We start from the raw sequence: 22,546 nt of genomic DNA on the forward strand, positions 1-22,546 counted from the left end.
AAGCTAAAATTCGGAATTGGTTCGTGGATAAGGCTACCTAGATTGTTTGTGTGGCTTAGCAATGTTTGGATGAACGCATTCTTCAGGGAGTTCCTTCATATGTCCTCTTGGACAGACATGACGCATAAACAAAATACGTATAGAAAGACTTCACGGAATATACTACATATGATACTACAGTGATTTGACGCATTAAACATATCTGTGTCAGTTGTATTTGATCGGGGCATTGGCATTAGGGGCGGAGAAGGATTCTTCGACTTAGACAAAAGATAGCATGCCGTTAAGTCCTTTAGGCAAAACCTACATTTCTGAATGCGATGACAAAATCCGATTTGGCCACACCTGGACATCGATCATTGGCTACGATCGGTATAGAGGTGAGAGGTAACAGGATGAATAGCAGCTTCATATGTAGTAAATTGGAGTTCAGTACACGGATATATCGGCCTGCCATGGCTGCGACGAGTGACTGCGAATTCATCGTATTAAACTCTGGACCCGAAATCAATCAAACAACAACAACAACAACAGCCCCATAGAATACAATGAATTAGTAGAGATATTTTTTTTGGACGAGTATGAGCTAAAGTCGATCACGATCAATTCATACAACTAGAACGAATGCCAGAATACGCTTTTCACTAAAATTAAACATTTTTCATATAGGATAATTCGTTTCTATCCTTGTGGGAAGGGCAGTTTGAAGAAGGACAAATTAATACCCATGGCGGCAGGGTGTGCCCTGATCGACCCCGTAAAAAGGTCGTATGAAACAGATCCGTCGTGTAGCTGTTAATGGATCGATGATTTATTTCCAAAGGAGTTGGGTTTCTGTGGTTAGGATCGTTGTTGAATAGCGGGTATACTAATGCATTTGCCAATTTTCATCATCGTTTTTTTTTATGAGCCTGCTTTGTGCTGCTAGAAAAAGTTCGGACAAAGAATCCGATGCTGTGTTTGACCCGAAAGTCTTATTTTCATATATCAATTTGTTACAGAGTTTCCCATTGATATTCGGTGAATATTTATCTTATCGAAAAACATCAAAGTCGACGATGTCGTGGTGTGAGCTTCAACAAACATATACCAGAATATCATGCAACACGTAGACATTTGACATCAGCTATCTATCTCTAGTGCGGCATAAACTGACCGCAAGATAAATGGCTTCATAAATGGGTCGTTCGTTTGTCGAATAGGTTGAGTTTCGCTTCTGACTTTGTACAAGTCTATCTAGATCTTACGAATATTTCGCCATTAAATCAAACCTCGTGTATTCATACTACGTTTTGCTGTAGTGGACCTTGGCAAGGTGAACGAATGGGTCGCCCGTGGACAACACCATACTTCGAATTAGACCGCTAAAAGCTGTGTCAAACATCGATACCAGCGCTCGTGGTGTTTGCCGAATCAGCAATGTTCGTCAATTATCGAGATTTTACTTCAGTCTTCCGGACAAGCCAAACACTCCAGCTGGTTACTCCAAGAGTTCCTTGTAGTAGTGCTACCATTTCACCGTTTTTTTCGATACTTCAGTAAACGAAGGTTTGTGCTTGATCTTATTTTTTCTGTTATTTTTCTGTCCAAATTGTAATCTTGACTGTCGCTATCACACACCGATACACACACACACACACACACACACACACACACACAGACACATACGCACATAGCTCGACACCTCTAAAGAGACGCACGACTGTAACAAGTGGTGTATATATATATATATACAGACCAACGTTATTCAATATATGCAGCAGTCCAAGATTCTTCTGATGCTAGATAGTATCACCTACTAACAATCAGTCTGACTGGTTAAAGGGGTGTTCGCCTAAAACAGCTAACTTACTGTCCCAGGCTCGCCGTCTTCTCGATGCCTGCCGAGATCCTATCGTAACTACCTATTTGCTTTCACTTCTTCAGCCCTGTTGTATGGTATAAGGCAGTGTTCTCTTTGAATTTCGTTTTCATCGACCTAGAAGATGGTACACGTCACAATAGAGAACATTGCCAGCGGCGGTGTCAGCAGCAGCAGCAGCAGCAGCTGAGTGAGACGTGATGGCAAAAATTTTCACTCAAGCCTGGTAGGCCTCCCCTTGGCGTCCCTTAGAACGCACTATGTGACGCCGTACACGCAAGTGACATGTTGCTTGTGCTATAACAACACATTCTACAGTGGTGTTAACACTCATTATACGACGATGACACTGAGTAGCGAACGCAGCGTTGGATTTAGCTACTTTTACCTGTTGCTCATGTTGTCTGTTTCGCTATACTTTATGTATACTTTGCCAGCTGCTGCTGTAAGTATGCCATGGGCAATGCTAGGCTTATTATTGTTCGAGCATGGGACACGACAGCGAACAACTGCGACAAACGTACGAGATGCGGAATAAACTAATCGTCAGACGCCAGCACGCAAACAAAGCGTGAAACGTAAGGGCTTACGGGTGCAGATTGGTGGAGATGATATCGGCAAGAGAGTAAAGCATGGCCAAGCGACCGAGCCGACAACTGGCTGATCTATGAGCAAGCAGGGACAGCGGAAATCCGAACAAGGAGCGTACATGTCGTACGAGAAGAGAGAACATAAATTAGCGGTCTTGCCTTGCTTTGAGTGAACGAATTAGGCTATATAGCTGTTAGAAGAAGAGTACGAGAATGGGTTGTGGGTCAAGCGCGTATTTCTTGTTCAACAGAGAGCGAATACACTTTTTAGCATCTACATATGTGTAGCGAAGTTGGATAGAGATTCGTATGACGCTTTGAAGATCTACGGCATACCACGACTGTCGAACGATGCTATTTTTTCCTCACGAATCGACGGACTGCTGCGCGGCGGACCGCGGAACTGCAGAACATTCTGGTTGCTCTGCACAGGAGGGGTGGTTGGGGTAGCTGGTAGCAGGCCACCGCACGCCATACATTGAGGTGTGGTTTTAGAAGTAACCGGAGAACGACGGCAAGCGAAACAACAACGACAGTGCCCGAAAGGCAAAACAGGTAACTGTATGAAGCAGTGCAAACTTTGGAAAAGACCGAAATGGATGGAATATAACGATTCTGGTGGTAACAGGTTCGCAGTAAGTACTAAGGGATTTTGGCACGTAGAATGAAAAATTTGCATAAAATTGCAGGTTTTGAGTAAAGAAAATAAGTTAGAGTGAAAAAAAATTAGCTGGTACTCATAAACAGTACTATATTGCACTAGACTCAACTGACTCATTAATCGAATCAGCTGAATGTATTATATAGTCGTCTCAAGTTGAAGATCGTTTCCTCTGTATAACTCTGTTTCGGCTGATCATCAGGACGCTAGTAGCTGTTATTATTTGTCGCAGTAAGCTAGCTGCCATACTGTCATCAGAAAATATCTTCTTGATTACCTTTCGAAACTTTAAACGACCCCTGTAAACTCTAAGGGCGTCTAATTAAATACTCCAACGTAACTCTTAGTGTTGTCTTATGGGGAACACTATGTCATCACACAAATAAGAACGTTTCGGTAATCTCCACATGTGTGGAGATTACCAAAACGTTCTTAGTTATTAGTGGAAATGCCTTGGATAGATCAAATTGGACAGACGCGTTGTGGCGCACCTCTCGTTGATGAACTCTATCGACAGCGTTTCTGATACCCATCTTCAATATATTACTTTTTCTACGGCGATCATTTTGGTGGGTGGTAGCCGATTCATTATATTGCATATGAGGGGATTCGTAGCGTCTATACAACTAATCGTCTATGAAGCGTCTATCCGTCATAAATATTGGCTGCTTTGAGCTGAATACCCGTACCGATCATATGCCAGCTACATCCCGAAATTACGTCCCGCTATATTATTACCATTTTTACAGGCATGTTAAAGAGCGTACACATGTAACAATCGTGGTACAGAGTGAACAAGACTATTACAAGTTGGTCGTAAGCGACCAACTAGATCAGTTTGACTTCGTATGTTTAATTTACCTTTACCTGGTAGCACGGTGGCACTAAACTTACAGACACATGATGGTCTAGGTACAAATCCAGGCGTAGATAAGTTTTGTCTCGTGTTAAGAGTCAGCCATTTGAAATAATCTTCAACAGGTCGAGTACAGACTGGTTGGCTCGAAACATTAATTTCAATCTTTGCGCATCTATATAGTGCAATATGCGGCGCCCTAAAACAATAACTTTGGCGGCGCATATATGTATGTATAGATACTTTAGTTCATACCACTCAATTATAGAAATATTACAAATAACCCAAGCGCAATTGTGGGCTTTTAGATTATGCAGAGTTCCTGTACCCTATGTACTCTTGCAGCCGTGGTACTAGCTAGACAAGTCCAGTGAATACGGCTTAACGCCGTAGCAGGTACTTCTTGAATGCAGTACACTATCCTACTTAAACGATTTGTCACTTGCTCCTTGTTTCGTATTGGTATTCAGTTAAATTTTTAGTTTCAGCCATTATATAGGGCACAAATTAATTTCCATATTAAATTAAGGGACAGGTGAGTCAGACTGTTTCTAAATACGCGCGCCCATGTTGGCTTTTAGCCAGCGCTGAAACCTGCATAGATGAAATATGCAATATCACTTTGACGGAAGTTCTGCTCTCTCCAAAGTTACATATGAGACAAGCTCGGGTACAACGTATTAATTAAAAGTAATATAAAGTTTCTGGTAGAAGTTTATGCTCTATTTCTACGTGTATACTCTACATTTCTTTTCAGCCAAGCGTCTAGCTGAAAATAGCTAACACACTCATTACGAAAATATTCATTTTAACAAAGATGTTTTGGTTAAAGGAATTTAAGGGTGCACTTTGGATCCAAGCGGGAATTGATCATTCGCTACCCCCAGTCATGTACCGTTGCTATTACAAGACCAGTTTCGTCGCTTTCGTTTACCCTTAAGTTGTAAAAGTGCTTCTTAACAATCTCTATTTCCAGTTACTAAAACGTGGCGCGGCAGACCCGCAACGAACGCATAGGCTAAAACTAACACAGTAGCAGGAAGTAGAATTGTGCCTAAGTTTATTGGACATAACAAAACCATAACTGGAAGTTCGGGTTCTTTTTTCATAATTAATAAACACTTTGATTATCGAGACTACGAGCCATTGGAATAGCATTTATGGAGGGGGTTTCGTAATCTTGATAACCACCATTCTACAATAGACATAAGATTGATGGAGTTCGAATGTAACTTTCCCCATTTTGTATCTAAGTTGGGATTAAATTTTATGTTGTTAAAATTAAGATACAAGACCCAATCTACTTGAGCGTCGTAGTCGTAACGTACCGTTGTATGTCTTTCGGCCGATCTGTTGCTGCGATCTTCACTATGCCCCCTAGAAGGCGCTAGCATTTCCCTTATGGACAATTGCCGAGCGGTATGTTGCGGCGTTGCAATGTCTTCTAGATTAAAGCCGCTTAGAGGTAGAGCCTCGCACGACGGTAGTTGAGTACGGCGTAGCGGCAGTTATTAGCGGTTGCTAAAGACGTTCAAATAAATTCGAAACGATTCCATCAGCTCCTGCTGGGTACAGGTGTGCGTGTGCATGTGTAGCTCAGCGAGGCTTACCGCCACAAACGGATCCTCTACAGACACGTAGTAACTGAGGTAGCGATGCCCTGATGCGCTTCATGTTTTGCTGGGGCATTTCTTCTACCATAGCAGCAGCCTGCCATTGCAACATCAGCAACGGAAAAAAATTCGAGATAAGGCGCTAGGCGGCCTCGATTGGCGGATCGAATGATAGGAAGTGAAGTTGGTTGGAAGAGTTCAGAAGAACAATGTACTTGGAAGTCTGCAGAGGAACTGTTACCAAGAGTACATATATCGACAAGGCGAAGTATAGCAGTAGTAGCGTCGCTGGTTCGGAGTGAGCTCATGGGCTAAAATACGGAAGAGACACGGCTAGCAAAGCGGGATATTTGAGGCAGCTCTGGTTCATCTCACATGAAGTCCGAAGGGACGGCCGAAAGGAGAACAACAGAGCGAGAGAACGGCGGAGAATTAGGGAATGTATATCGGAAGCATTAGGAAGTTTTCGTTTTTGGAGTGCCAGCAAAAAAGTGAGACTCAGGTGGTAACAGCGGATTACTAGCAAAGTCGTGAAACCGTATGAGGGCGCCAAGCAGGTACGAGAACGGTAAGTGAAGAAATCTTACGGGTTTCTCGAAGCAGGCCAGCGCAGTTGCTATTCACACTCGTCCCACTTCAAACGTACCCCAACTTGCAAGACAAGCGGGACGAAACATAGAAAGATCCAGCATACGCCGCTTAAAGCATGGCGCAAGTTAGATGACCAATGCAAGCACACTACAGCCCAGTTGCAGTTGCAGTTTCAGCGTTATACACGGCCTTAACCATTCCCTCCGCAGCCATGTCTGCTGCATCTGCGGTTTGCCATGCGGTACTGGTAATGAGAACCCGTGGAGATTCTTTTAGACTCGTGCTTGGAAAACGCAACACCAGAGGCGATTCTGGGTCGTTTTTGAGTTCTCTTCGGTTCGATTTGTCTCCCTTCTGCTAGTTCTCCCTGCATACCTAGTTCATCTACCCTTTACCCACCTCTATCCACCTATTATAAAGCAATTGCATTGTGTTTGTCCGGCAAGACCACATAGCCCGAGACGGGGATGGAGGGACGAAGGTGAAAATGGGGAACGGGAAACGTGTGAGTCGTGTCGTGAACGAAAAGCTCGTTCGAACCGTTTCGCCTGTGTTTTGAGCGTTTCCTGCCTTGGTGTGCCCTTGCAATCAGTTCATAGGCAGCTTTGAGGGAGACGGCGGGGCGATTTAGCTAGCCAAAAAGGACAAGCAGTCATTTCGCAGTTTCGTTCGGAGACAGAAAAGTTACTTTTGCGGCGCCCTATTCCTGTCTACGTGCGTATATATGATTTGGGCTTCGAATATGCTCTGCATACACAACGATGACATACGACTGTCGAGGCCATTGCAGCGTGGGATGTGGTTGGGGTCGCCCACCTACTACAATCGGGGACATCGACACTGAACAATGAATGGCATTCTCAGAGTTAGAAGTTGACTTCTTGTCCTACTTCGTCTTTTGTCATCCCATGTAGGATGAATAATCGACCGAAATCTCGGGTCTTACTAGCGACGCTTACACGGTGGTGTCCAAGATACGTTGTCGGCCCACGTGTGTATAGGGTCCGTGGGCTGTACGTACTAGAAATTATAGCAACTTGGGCGAACAGTGAATCAGACAAACGGATAGCTGCAGTCAAGAGACTTCTCTTTTCCTTTACCGTCCTTTTTGCCTTTGCTCCGCCTCTTCCTTCTAGATTTTATTTAAATAAATAGAAGGGAGGAACCCCACGACGCTGACAATTTTAGGAGCAATAAATATCCATACATAATGGTACAACAGCGCTACCAACAAACGCTGAAGCAGGCCTTGCTCGTCGGTACTATCGGGATCGGCGCAGCAGATTTAGAAGAGGCAAATGAATTGTTCGAATCGCAAACAGAAACGACAACAAGAGAAACAAAGCCGCCCGGCAGCTAGCTCCACAATGACTACAAACGAGCGAGCATACTGCATTGTCGTGTATGGCAAATATAACTCGGCTACTTTCAGAGTTAAAGCAGTCTAGCGGTAGCCTCCTGTCACGCGCTAGTACGCAGCATTCTATAATACATCGTAACCGTCTTGCTACTGTTCCCACAGCCTTGGCTGGGGCCTTCGCTCTGGACACCAGCGGGTGTTGATGCTGCTGCTGATACCGGTTCGAAAATGGTTTCGCTGATGGCGCCGTTGCTGACGGTTACTGTTTCGTCTGTGTGATAGTTGCTATTTCAGCTGTTATTGTTAAGATGGGCAGAACAAAGAGCTGGATAAGCTGGAAGGGAAGCGTGTCTAGCGAAAACGACAACGAGTATGAAAGTCAAAAGACACAACAACATCAACAACAACAACAGCAGCAAACACTGCGCACGGTTGAGAAGTAGGACTGGCTGACTGGCAACAAAAGACGACACACAACAGCGCCGATGAAGCCGTTGCCGACGATGACGACAATAACAGCCAGAGGGCTGAACGAGACGGCAAGATGGCATAACCCCCTTCATCACTTGCGCGAATCACCAGTTGCATCAATCAACTCTACCAGAGAACGGATATAGATAGAAATAGACGACACATACCCACTACATCTAGCTATGTCTTATTCAAATCCAACGCCACCAAAGCTTGGAAGTAAGGGACTGTTTGGAAGAAACGTATGTTCAAATCAGTTCGTAGTGTTCGAGGCCGAAGGTGAGTTGGATAAGGAACAGATGTGACTACGCGAAGGACGACTGCTTGGCTGACTGAGAAGAAAAGACGCAACATGCAAAAACAGAAGCAGAACAGGACCGGAATGTCACGATAGGGAACTTGGGGGGGGGGGGGGGGACAATTGCAGCAAACATCTGGAATGGAGACCGACCAAAAGAGCACAACAAAAAGAGGAAACGCAACTAAGGAACTAAATTAGGATAGCTTTTGTCAGCTTTGCCCGCTTGATGTTGTCCTAAAGACGGATGCGAGGGGTAACACAAGTGCAATGGGCTCGTCGGCGTTATCCAGTCTTGGTCTGGTCAGAAGAGCCTCGGCTCCTGTGTAAATTCCGACATGAAAATTGTCTTTCCTTTTATGGTGGAGAAGAACTAGAAATCGTTTGAATTCGTAAAAAGCTTCTGCCTTTTCTATGTGTTTTTAGCAAACAAAAATGAACACTTATCCACAAACTATTGCTAAACTAAAAGTCCACTAAAACTTCACAAACATTATATGAAGATTACATTGAAACGTTACGGTCGTAGCGTTAACAGATACTGTACGATGTTAGAGTACCGTGTCTATTCTACAAAGCACAACTCCGATGTAGAATCATCGACTTTGATAAACTGCCCAGCCTAGGCGAGCCCACATTATATACTGATGTTGTGAATTGTTCCTGTATATAATAAATAACCGTTCGTAGATACGCCTTGATCCTTTGACACTGAACCGGTTCATTTTCCCATGAACCTCACCCTAGGCCACACGCACTTAAAGATATTTAATTATACGCACCTTTTCCGCAAACCAAGTTAAGCTAGAATTGTCGATTCGTTCAGGTTTAGGAGATCAGCTCACACAAGTACGCTAAAAATCCAAACAAACGTATAGAACCTAGGTTATAAATACACTCGTTTGGAACTGAAATGGAAAAAGGCAAAAGGCCAGCAATTCTTAAACTTCAGTTACCGCTTGTTGACCCAGTTGAGTATGGCTGCATCCGCCAGGCATGTCGTTTCGTTTCGTTGCTTCCAATGGTAGTAGTAGAGAACTCATCATAACTTGTGGTTTTGCCCTTGTTGCGGCCATCAGTCAGAGGTACAAAAATCACCCAAAGAAGGAAGGTCGACCCAACGAAGCAAGCGCTTCCTGAAGCTGTTTGAAGTGAAACCGGAAGGATCATAATCAGTGGTGTGAGAATTGCCATTTGACCAGCTATCAGTCCGGAGCAGCTCGATGCACTTTAGCCAGGATCTGTGCCTATATAGCGACGTATAGCAGTGCTATCGCTTAGGGAAAAGTGGGGAACGCATTTACTGTTAGTGCCGCTGCTGATGCCGCCGATATAGGCTCAGGGCCCATGCGACTTGCTGGCCGGATCTTCTTTCTCTCTTGTCGTATCGTCCTCTTTGTGCCTTATTGCCCGCTCCCGTCTTGCCCGACCAAAACCGCTGCAGTCTCCGTCTCTCGCTCATTTGAATTTCAATCCCCGCCGCTTGCTTTCCTTTCGATCTGCATCTAACGGAACGCCCGCCGCGAGACGGTGGCGAGGCTGACGGCAGCATTCAAACCCTGTGTGGTAGTTCTTGAAACCGACCCGTGGCAACGTCAAAATGAGAAGCACTTGATCGGGGCAGCTCAACTAACAGTAGTAACAGGGGCAGCCTGCTCTGATATAGCTTGGTCATACCACTTAGCCCTTCGAATTGTAAGCTACGGAACTGCACAGAAATAAATAAACCCGCTAATAGAATGGCAAGAAGCAAAAAAAATGAAGGCAGACGGAACGAAAGGAGAAGGACGAGGAATGTGGGCATAGATAGAAGATGAAGAAAATGTAATCTCCTAGGTAACAAAAATAGTTAAAGTCGAACCACTAGGGATTATTTATATTTACACTACTGTTATACTCCGTGCTTCTCAATTTGGCGAATGCAAATCAACCCGTCTGTTTATTAACTGCTTTTGTTAGATTTAAGGCAGGAAAGATGATCGTTAACGGCGAAGCTTGACCGTGAAGGCGGACTCATGCGTTAATATATTGATCTGAGCTATTCGTTGTAGTGCAGGCTTGCTCAGCGCACGAACCCATTTGTTTTTAACTTCGTTCAAATCCATTGAGTTTTAAAGAAGGAATCTGTGACGAGTTGCGCGGTCTAAAAATTGCTTCTCTGGTTTATTTTACTATGCTTCAATTATTTCCATTGGAGTCTTTCAAAACAGCTAGATAGATTTAGATCTTATAATTTTGCATCGGAGTTTCGAGTCAGCCTATGTTTTACCCAGTCAACATATCTTCCGGTGGGATCCTGAGAAATACGTGTCGTTTACCCTTACGTTAATTCATAATTTGACTATTCTTGTTCATGAAAAATTGGGCTTACTTAGGTCTTCTTGGCCAACAAACACACTCCGAACGCGTTACATAAGCAGCACGTAGCTTAAACAATATAAATTTTTACATTGCAATACATTGCATCGATAGATACATAACACAGACTGCTATAGAAACTAGTTTTTTTAGGGTGACCAAGATAAACCATATTGAAACTCACTACATCGTCTTCTTCTCTCTTCATATCGTTGGAACTGTCACAGCACTTCAATTAAATATTTGTAATTATTATCTGCGTGATCTATGCCAATACGTCAAAATAGTATATAACGATCTGTAGTAATCAGCAAGTGATCATTCAATCCCTCTGGCAATAAAACAGTCATAAAGTAATATATTTCCTATCGCCGTAGGAGTGGCGAGCGAGTGATTCAAAACATTTGCTTCTCATTTTCTATTTCGTCTCTTTAACAAAAACGAGTAGTCATCGATCAACATTTAAAATCTTATCGTCCGTTATACGTCCACGACGTCTCCAAATACGTCAACGTACCTATAGTTTAGTTCTATTCCTCTACTAGCTTTGGAACCGTGGCTATCGTAGAGTAAAAAGCTGGATTGCATAATTTTCCTTTATAGTACCAAAGTATAAACTAGACCCCTGGAAATCATGATGTATGACAGGCACATTATAGGACGAACATCAAACGGCTTATTCATTTCTTTATAGATGATATATACGAAACGGCGAGAAAAAGACGCACAATGAAAGAAAGCGATGGCCAACTTGAGCGAAGATAGCGAATAGTTAATATTGTATCATAGAGAAGAGACCCACAGGACGTTCAGAAAAGACGACCATCGGCGTTTAGATGCTTGGTGCGCGAAGCAGGTAAAGGACATCCAACATATCTGAGCTAACCCTTATTAAATGCTTCCTTTGTCGGGACCATAGTAGAAGCGATATCAGCAAAAGCGACACAGGATCGTTTGCGTGCATTTGCAACGTCGGCCAGTACCAGCTCAGGACACCTATGGCCTGCACCTTTTCCCGCTCAAACACATGCAGTAATCCTAATGTGTGCTATGACTGAGATCTTGCACCAGAGAGATCAATTAACAGGGCACCAGCGTCGCCGCAGGTCTGTCTCTTGCTTGCTGGCCCGTAACAGTAGCAATGGCTATAACGTACGTTGACTATACTAATCAATCATATTTTTGTTCGGATATTAACACGAAACTAATAATGCAGTAGCCAAAAGGTGCCAAACAACTAGCCGCGGAGCGGGTCAATTTATCGTCATTTTTCTGCTGTTGTAATTATAAAGTTACAAGTTTCATAGTTGTTACATGTGCTACAGGCTCTCGATGCAGACTTTTAGCTAAAATATTACGGCTCGAGTCGGCGTTACTAAGTAAAAAGCTCCTGCATATACTCTATAAAAGAAATGGAACGGCATATGCGTACCGACACTTATGCGCTGGTCTCTCACTCAAGGCTGTTTTATTCGCTAGTCGGCCGTTCTCGGCTAAAGTTATTAAATAGTCTTGATAATATGGTCTGTACATTGCCAATCGTATAACACAATCTCACGCCGTTTGCTTGCGCTATCTTCCCTGCTTTTCTCCACGACTAATTGGGCTTCATGTAATAGATGGGCATCGTTTATTCGGGTGAGCCGACTACTGCCAGATCACGCCCAGCTCCATCGCGCAATCCATCTAACAAAATACACACACGGTCCTACATATCAGATCCTGTATATGCACAACTATGCGGGAGATTTAAGTGCGGAACGGGCATTGCATAAAAAACAGACACATGTATTATCGGCAGCATCGACTTATAACGTCCATTTGATTGTCCTATCACAATATGATCGCGTTCGAGCAATTGCTGATTTATCAGTTCTACTAGTTATAACGTAAGGGATCCTGTTGAATTATATCGTTTCAAAGCTGTAACTAGTTATTAAGTGCCTATGTAATAGCATCGGAAAAAAGTAGGATTTTGTTTATAAATCAATAGACGTATGCTGCGAAGATAAGTGTTTGTGAACGATCCGAATCCATTAGAGTGACTTGAGCGTGTTGCACTGTGTTCGACCTCACGGGTGCCTTAACAGAACTAAATTTGTTCGATCCGTAAGGGTCTAGTGGTGTGAATCAGTCCTTGTAATCGGGTTCATAAGGTGTTTCCCCTTTCCACTGAGTTGACTGATGAAAGTTTCACAGGTCTGTTAGAAGTCGGTAGACCTGAACGAGTGGGTTCTGCCACTGTGTAGATGCGCGTTAAGCAAGTATCGAAGAAATTCGAAATGTCCTACAAAAATCCAGACCAAAAGTCAAGTATTAAGGCCATCGTCCTGAAACTCAAATATTGTAGTGTTAATCAAAGCAATACCTTGCTAGTTAAGTAAGTAGTATGTGAGGAGGTATAACTACCGAACGCTGTGCTAATGATGACGAATGTACAAATTGTACTTTCCTACAAAAAACAAATTTAACTATCTCGAGAAAGCCCTGGCAATAGCTTTGAAACTAACGTTTCATCAGCTTGACCCTTACCACCTGCCACACATACGCCACAACGGCAAAAGCACACTCCATAAATGGTATTTAGAGCATCGAAAAGTTTATCGTGGAATAGACCTTAACAAGACACTTTGTATAAACGATGACTAAGATCGTTTCGTTTCTGGACTCCTTGCTGAACTCACCCTCGCGCAAACTGAAGCGTCTGAAGGTAAAGAACAAATCACAAAAGGTGCTCACAGAGTAAAAAAACTGTGCGAACAATCAAGGACTCCCGGTGAGATCTGAAGCCGCTTGAAGGCGTAGTCGAGTCTATTGTCTAATTGTCGTATCGGTACTTCAACAAAAAAGTTCTACATGATGAGGAACAAGCCAAGCCAATGGAAGGACATCCTCAGGAATGTTTTTCTATGGATGCTCACAAACTGATCAAATGTTTAGAGGCAAAACGAAGTTTAAAGTTTTCAATTGACAAACGAAGTTCCAATTGACAAACACGAAGTACCAATTGACAAACACGAAATTTCAATTGACAAACACACAGTTCCAATTGACAAACACGAAGTTCCAATTGACAAACGAGGTTCAAGTTTTCAGTTGTGTAGATTCGAAGATGACCAAGGTGTCATGGGAAATACTACTGCATCAAGCGCTTGGTCGTTTTATAGCTAATGAACGCCAGTCATATTCTTATGACTGGCATTTATTAACTGCAGAAACTATAGCAGATGCTATTGAAACTCGCAGATGACCTTGAAGGCATCACTTTAGGCTCTTGTTTCAACCCTCACTACAGAGGACAATGGTCCTACTTCATTACACAACACACGCATTGATGATCCTACTTTACTACACAACACTTGACACACAGTTGATAATTTAAAACTGTTGCGTAAATCGAGTAATATCATTTTTAGGAACTAACACTAAACCCCATTATTTTTACATATCCGCATTATGTATTAAACTACATACGTTAGCTGTTGTGCCGGTCAAAGGACACAGAAGAACATATATGTTTATATGAACCGCACCAGTATTCATAAGCACTGCTTCAGATAGAGCTTTTTTTCGTGTGAATACCCAATAGACATTCAAAGCTCATCGACGTAAAGAGGTCACCGCAGATTCCGTATTTTCTCTCTCCCGTCTGATATAGCCAAAAGACTCGATACGGAGCAGCGGCGAAAATGAAGCCTCCTTGTTATCCTTCTTCCCGCCTTCTGCTTGGTAACGAAAGGGATCGAGAGGCTGACCCGGAAAACGTTGACCGAGCTATCACAGGTGTTGCGGCCATCAGCTTTTCCACTCTGTTGAACACATGAGGCGTCGACAAGTTCCACAACCTGCTTGCTCTGACAGGAATTGGATGCACGCTTGAACGATGTTTAGGTAGGAAAAGATCAATACCGTTAGACGTGCGGTGGAACATAGTCTCACTTAGCAGGCACTTTCCTTATCTATTATAGATTCGCACATATTCTGGCTGAATAGAAACACCTACACAAAACATAGGATTCAACGTTTTTTTGGAAGCATCTCCCTAAGCACGCATAGCTAAAATCTTGTAGTAAACCTGGAGGTGTAATTAATGCTGATGTAGGTTGATAAATTAGTACGGAAAATATCGCGATATCTGCAACATTTTATAGAAACTAGTTTCCGGAAAAAATGTACGGGTTAAGACGTGGAAGCCTTTCACTAAAGTTGCTATTAATTCAGTCACCTTGCCCATTGTAGGACGTACCGCAGATCTTTAAGCTTGCAGTGCTTAAAAACTGATACCTACACTACGATGTTAAAAAGAATATTGAATACCTAGAAATTAAGACGAGGTTTTTGCTTATAATTTTCGTGTTGAAAGACTCCTGATCTTTCGCTATGGCCATACAGGACAAGGCTTGTCCAGGTGTCTTACAGCAGACCAGAATTTTTATATTCTGTAAGGAGTTATGTAACGTATTTCATATTCCAGACACCTACCGTAGATTTGATGCGTAGGCTGCTCGAAGAACGGCTTCTTCATCATCGGCCTTCGCATCAACAAAAATCCGAGCGTAGAGATTGTTCCCAAGGGTCGGCCCTTGAAGATGTTCCGCATATTACCGTGTTTTGCTTACTAACTGGATAATTTCTTTAAGAATAGAAGAAACGTATTTTGTACTCTAATTTCCTTTTACTGTGTTATGTGTAGCAAGCTGCTCCGGATAAGCATCTGTCTAAATGGATGACTTCGAGCCATTTATATAGAACGGTCACTGTGTGCACCATGTTCAGCTATCTCGGTTACCACAGCACTTACAGCATTACTTGAAAATCCTGTGTCCTGTAGCGCATAGCTTGCGTCCGACTACATCCGGTGTTTCCGTTTTTTTTTTTAAATTATTTTTTTTTTCTATAAACCTTTGTTGAAAAAACATTTGTATACAAAAATATATGCGTTTTAAGTATGTACTTTTATAGTTGATACGATCAGCTAGCTGATATGATGTCATAATAGCGTTAATAGGTGATGAAGTTATCCATTCACTGCAGTTGCAGTGAGCTGTATTTTTATTGTACAATATGAATGCAAGGATTAAAATTACCCAGCAACAGTTCGGGTGATATGCGTATCAAAGTTAGGCTGTGCGATATAATAACGATTGACATAAAGATTTTCAAAAAATCTTCGTAAGTCTTACCGCGCCAAAAATTCAAAATCATCTCAACAAAGTATACGAAGTGTCACAGTGAGTTCCTGCGTGTAGATTTAGCATAATGACAATGGAGTTAGTTAGCTTTAACGTTATCCGATGCAGTCTGTCCAGTCGGCATCTTCTATGAAGATAAGCCAAGAACAATAACAATCCGATATTCTCAGAGGGACTTGCCTTCGTTCTTCAATATTCCCAGTTCTAATTCGCTAAACTATTTCGACTGAATGAAGCGAGCCGCCTTCGGCTGCCCCATTTTTTGCCGCTGCACAGCCGACGTTCATTATATTCGTAGCCGCGTGACAATGCGGCTGAAAAAGGTGTCAATCAGCCAATTCACTGTGGGCTAGCGGGTGCCGCCAGCTTGCGATAGCGAGCTCGTTGCCTTGAGATACGTCCATAATAGCAATTCTTAGCTACGACGCCTTTATATATGGTTTAACAGTATCTTTATAGATTGCTACTGGGATCGTCGTATGACTATAACTGTTGTATAAGACCTGTATCTAAAGCACCATTTAGATAAATAACGTTAGACATTGAAATCCAAACATTCAACTTAACTCCTATCGTCGCTGACTCGAGCTATACGATGGTGTACGCTTTATTTACGGTCTATGTACACATTGAAATAGAAGGTACATCGAGGGCCAAACGTTTACGAAATACGATGTCGAGATAGCCTAAATGACAATTAATAATGCGATACGTTTGAATATGACGCTACTTATAATATTCCCTTTCATTCGGAAAGGCGACAACCCATTTAAAAAAGCCGTTTGATGGACGTTTAGAATCGTGATGAGTTTCTTCGTACCTACCATATCGTCGCGGACACCGTACGGAGTATCGTTTACTTGTGATTCTCCACCAGCTTCAATGGGGCTATTATTATAAGATATCACGTCTAAGATTCTCTGGATAAGTACGTATTTTGAGCGTACGCTATCACAAGCGCCTCCCCTCTATCTCCGTTCGCTTAATTCATTTATGAGATATTGGCATTTTATGGAAAAGGTCAGGAATGATAGAAGGACGGCAGATGAATACAATAAAAATGTTCACAAGAAAAAAATCGATTCCAAAGGGGAACTCCAAAGAAGATCATTACCTCGGAGAGTTCTGAAAATAGGGATTGCCAATAACTTCGAACAGTGAAAACTTATCTATCGGAAAAATGGTTATGTTATATTGAATAGAAGAATGCGTAACGGTTGTGCAGCCACGAGGCAAGATCGATATATTCTAACTAATAATGCAATACATACCATCTAGTGGACACTTGGGGACAAAAACAATGGACTGATAACGAAGTCAGTTTTGTCTTCGTGAGCTTTCAATGAAGCTCGCCACATACGAGATCGCTTGAAAACGAAGTAGCCTGAGACGGTCCATCGATTACTGGACCCAAACTCCGCGAAAAATATCGAACGTTTTGCATAGAGAGATATAACCGCATCGTGGCATCACTTGTCAAGTTAGTTAACGGTTCATTATAGTAGTCGAATAGAGACTTGAGGAGTTATGTTGAACTTTACAGTTATCCGCGGGTTGATTTGCATCGTTTAATCTAATTATGCCATCTGTTGCCGTTGACGTTTTCAGAAGAGGGTGCAACGACAACTGTGTCGGTTAACCATCGAACGGTGTCCCGGTAAGTTATATTAGACAATCTTACTGAATTAAGGCAGTTCGTTACAGACAATACGTATGATAGTTCCTGCCATAACTTGAACGTTTAGCGTTAGCTGAGCGAATTGACGGTCCACCTATCTGTCAAACGACCCTTTGAACGAACGATGCCTATTGATATTACTGTCATCGTAATCCGAACAATCGTATTACCTAAAAATCAATGTTGTTACGTTCTTCTTAGATAAGGAAAGATAGAAGAACATTATTTCTAAGGAGCCTAGGTCATTTAGGCTCTCTTTTCCACCAGCTAATGTTCTAGTGCATAGAGAAGCATTCTATTCGAATTTGTCTTCCTTCGAATATCTGTTACTGTTGGCGGTGTCCATATTTTCTGCCGACAAATGAGGTTACCCTTTGATTCTGGTCGGCTTGACGTCAATTCTGCCCGCTCAGGCGACTATATAAACACCCCTGAAAGGCCGACAGTCGACCTCAAGTCAGGGACGAAAATAGGCCCAATCTATCTGTTATATTAAGAAAATTTTAGCATAAATAGTACGCAGGCAAGACCTATCGTAACCGCGTTGTCTAGAGCAGTACCGCTCGCATAACGCAAAAAAATTGTTTTTTTGGCTTTGGCTTCTCACTCGGAGGCAATTTTTCCAATTTTCTGATGTGGGTGCAGCTGATGATTCCCAAAAACTGCCGCTACCATACACTTCTGGCAAATCCTTATGAAAAAAAATATTACTCAACACATTTTAGCACCAAAGCAACTCTGTTACAAAGCATAGATGTTACAGAAAATCATTAGTAGATAGACAACAATAACTACATGACATGACGAAAACTACAAGTATTCCAAAAAATTACGGAGTACCCAAGGACGAGCTACTGCAGGTCAGGGAGAAGTTTTTGCTATGTCCGTGATACTTGGCCTTAATCTGAGCTATGGCAACTTAAACAAAATCCTATATTTATATACTGGAGCGTTAGTCAGTGGTTAGAACGTACGTGTGTCCTATAACAGGAGTATAGGAATGGAGCAGCAATCAATAAGCATTGGCTTACTCTCCATACAGGCTTTTAACATTCTTCAGATGCTTGGTTTATTGCAAATAACAATTATGCCTAGAAGATTCAGTTTGTAACTAGTGGAAAAAAATGAACGTCCTTTACAGTGGTTGAAAAATCAGGCCATTCTAGACAGCAGTTAGTCTGCGATACGTATAGGATTTGGGCTTCCCTGTTGTTCTTGGATTCATCACAATATTACGGGAGGTCATTGCCTAGCAAGACTGTGGTCTTTCATAAAGGGGCGCGCTAAATCGCAGGAAAGAATGCTGGTGCATGTGCAGCTGTTCTAATGGGATTTTTCTCACTAAACGCTGCCACCGCCACCGCCACTGCTACTGCAGCAACACGTCTTAGTGAAAGATATATTTAAATGAGGGCAAAAACTGTCTTGGAAACGTGCGTTGTATGAGGAAGAGCACGTTGTATATCAATGCCCCTGCCCCTTTGGACAGAGACCCTGTGGACAATCACCCCACACCCTTTCGCATCGGTATATATTTGACCAGCCATTCGTACATTCTCATAGTTCCTGTCACCGACAAACAAATCCCATAGACACCAAAAAGATGTATATGGCCATACACAAATACCCACGTATAGGCTGACACACTATTCGTATTCTGCTCTGCGTGATTATAGTTATTATGTGAATGTATATACTCGTCCTTCCACTCCCTGTCCCTTCTCTTCTTGCTTCAGCCCCTCTGACATCCTTTCCTATGAGTCACGCACTTGATCTGCACACATTATTCAACGTGAACTGACAGTGATGGCGCTAGGCAGGTGGTCGGACAGATGACTTTTGACAACCTTCTTCATCTGAAACACGCTACGGCCCGTAACAGATGAAGCGTCACCTAAAAGTAGGACCACTCCACTCCACTCAAGCAGATATTCGTTCACCGCTGTATAGGATAAACCTCTATAGAAAGATACGCGTCTGTTCGAGTGGTGTTTTGTGATGATATAATGAACCCCGATGGGGTTCTGTAAGAACAGTTAATTTGAACTTAATTTGGGAAATTTCATTGTATCCCTTCCACGTTCAGCATTTGCTCTAAGACGGGTTGGGCTCATTCGTTTACTACTACCAGGGCTTATACTCACTTTTCCCGGGCAAATCACCCCGACGCTCTGGCAGCAAATCACAGGGGCTTCGGAAAAGACCGCGGTCGCTGTTAGAAACGGGAGGGCTAATTAAGGTCATCAAGCGAAGCTTCGACTCTTTCAAAAACCGGGAAGCAGATTTCATCATCAGTAGCTAGAGCCGTCAACAATAGTTGAGTTCGCTGCGTGGCATATCTGTCGTCGCTTGAGTGCAAAACGTACTTCAGTAAATTTACTGTTTATATATAGTCTAATTATCTATGGTTATATGAGAAGAAAAAAAATTTCAGACATTACGCGCGTTCTATTTATGGACTTATATAAAATTCTTGTATATGTACTTATTTCGAGAAAGTCGGTTGATAACTAAAAATTATTAAAAGCTAAGAATGAGGAGCGCTACCCTAATGAGCCACTTTTTTAGCCCGACCACTAACAGGAAAAGCCAGTACTTTTTCTCCTTAATTTTAAATTATAGTTTTTATACTAAAACTGATCGAAGCAAAGTTTTCATCTTGACACTGAGTAGCTCGATCTTGTCTGAATAACCTTAGGCTTTTCAGTTAAGGACGAGCGTGTTCTAGTCAGCTTATCGACCTAACGTGTCACCTAGGTGAGCAGGTGTATATTTCTAAATGCGTGAGTAAAAATAGAAGAAAAGCGGACGTACACTACTCAATAATATTACTAATTGCCAGTAGTTTTACTAAGAGCAAGCTTTCACAGAACTTTCCACAGAAGAAGAACTATTCTTTTGATTGAATCAATATATTTGATCTAACGATTGGAAACGCTGACATCGGGTTCAAGTATTGAGAAATATGCGTCCAATTTCGTAGGCAGAAAATTTTATCTATCTCTATCAACTTATATCTAACTTGACTGCTGTAAGGTCTTCATAAGGTTTTACGCAGGTTAAATCATAAGCACATATAAGTGCAAGAAAACTATGGCTTTGATATTTTGATTAATGCGTAAAAAAGTTAAAACTTAAATCCAGTGAAAATCGACCGAAGTAACCTCGTTAATAGCATAGTTAATTATAGCTGACTTGTACACTTCGTTAAGTTTACATGTGGGAAACTTTTTGCCGGCTGAGGCTCCAATACGCCTCGAAAACTACGATGTCATCAATAACCGAGCAGAGAACTTCTTCCCTTAACTAGTTATGAGCGATTACTTAGGAACTAATCCAGATAATGTCATTTTTTAATCTAAAAAAAATTCTGATGGATGTGGGTATCGGTACACAATGCGCTGTACTTCGCGCAGAGGAAAATTAGACCGCTTTGTTCAGACCTGTAATTCTGCATTGTCGTACATGCAATATCAGCTGTTTTTATTCCAATTATATAAACGGTACTTTGTTGTGATGGATGAAACCGTGAAGCCCTTGGTTGAAAGAGCAAATATTGGGAACCGTTAGTTTAACGTCTAGTTGCAACACGGCATGACTGACTGAATAAAGAAAGGGCATCCTGAATCGTTAAATGACGGTTCTATAGCATAGTGATCATGCGCAATAGATACCATCAACTAGCTACGACGAAACACTAGGCGAGATTGGGCCGTTCAGGCCCATTCGAGTCAGGGAAATAGTTTGACGTCGCCGTACGAATATACGCTAAACGTGTTAACTGAAATCGGCGAACGGAAAATATTTTACAATCCGCGTCATCCCAAATTCTTTATTTCTCTAATTACTTTTAGAAATTTATCGATTACGTTATTGTATATAACCGTGTGCTATTGTAAAAAAAATAACTCGAACTTGAACGGCCTATTTTCATTTTGAGAACAATAGAAAAAATAAAAAAAAAACAGCTGGAACTGTTTGCCCTTATGAAGGTTTACTAAGCGTTATCGAAGATGTCTTGCGCAAATATTTATATAAATATCGACTTCCAATATTGTAAAGAACAGGTCTTTATTTTGAAAACGGTTCCAGATCAAAAGTATTGCAGTATACCAATATCGCGTTGAGCGAGCGTAATATCATAACGGTTAACGCTGACAGGAAAGACGATTCCACAGATACGAATTCACTATTATTGTACATTACCATATTGTAGCTCAACTCAGCCTTGGGCATCGCATGCTGAGTGTTTGAATGCAAATTAACTGTTTTACTTTCTCGTATTTTATGAAAATTTATGTCAAACGGAATTTACAACAGATATGAAAAAAAGAATCAATAAAATTCAAGCATAATCGTGTTATTGTCTTTGCTTTCTATCGTTATCTATCCTCTAGGAGTTCAAACAGTCATGAGAGTATGGCAACACCTAACCTCACACTAATAGCTTTCGATCTGATTATAAATAAAGCTGATGGCAACTTGAAGGCTCGACAGGGTTGGCGTTTGTATGTCTTACTCTGTCTGATAACCTCAACGGGTGTTTAAGTCATATTTATTGTTGTTTAACGTCTGACAAAAGAAAATTTTGTTGAGGTCGCTGTTGTCCGTCGGGAAGTCAAGGTTGTTATAATTAGTAATTTGTGGTTTTGCCTTCAGAACCAATGGCTAATTACAACCTAGGAAAGTTTATAGTCCGATGAATGTTTCGAGCGGTAGTCTGCCTACGCCCGGGGACGGTGTGAAAGACGCTTCCTCGTACCAGACAACGAAGTGCATCAATTTCGAGGGTACAGCACCGCTCATTTCAGACAGGCGTTGATCCTGTGCACGGATAAGTTACTAGTTGTAGTATGCATCAGTCGGACACCGTTCAAAGCCTGGCGGGGGGGGGGGGGGTAAAGGCGTGAACTGACTTTAGCCATGTGTTCGCTACGTTCTTTCCATCGATAAATGACTTGTGACATTGTGATGAACTTATCGCATGTACATTATTATTATAACACCATGACACCTA

The 22,546-nt window shown here is 42.1% G+C and overlaps 2 protein-coding genes across 6 annotated transcripts in view; one reads left to right on the forward strand and one right to left on the reverse strand.

Annotated features, from left to right (window-relative positions):
• Positions 1 to 2,587, reverse strand: part of LOC111269723 (uncharacterized) — a 10,211-nt gene extending 7,624 nt beyond the window's left edge. Inside the window, exons 1-2 of one of the 5 annotated variants that reach the window (XM_022849534.2) lie at positions 2,452 to 2,587; positions 308 to 495 (exon numbers count right to left, since the gene is read on the reverse strand). In XM_022849534.2, the coding sequence (XP_022705269.2) occupies positions 308 to 495; positions 2,452 to 2,572 (309 nt within the window). In that variant the 5' untranslated portion in view covers positions 2,573 to 2,587. The other 4 variants (XM_086972200.1, XM_086972201.1, XM_086972207.1 and 1 more) reach the window with 4 other exon arrangements.
• Positions 1 to 22,546, forward strand: part of LOC111269698 (uncharacterized) — a 98,099-nt gene that overhangs the window by 35,948 nt on the left and 39,605 nt on the right. The window contains exon 2 of the mRNA XM_086972183.1: positions 17,460 to 17,508. Coding sequence (XP_086828309.1) covers positions 17,460 to 17,508 — 49 coding nt within the window. The remainder of the gene's footprint in view (positions 1 to 17,459; positions 17,509 to 22,546) is intronic.

This window comes from Varroa jacobsoni, unplaced genomic scaffold (assembly GCF_002532875.2).
Source record: "Varroa jacobsoni isolate VJ856 unplaced genomic scaffold, vjacob_1.0 scaffold_150, whole genome shotgun sequence".
Taxonomy (NCBI): domain Eukaryota; kingdom Metazoa; phylum Arthropoda; class Arachnida; order Mesostigmata; family Varroidae; genus Varroa; species Varroa jacobsoni.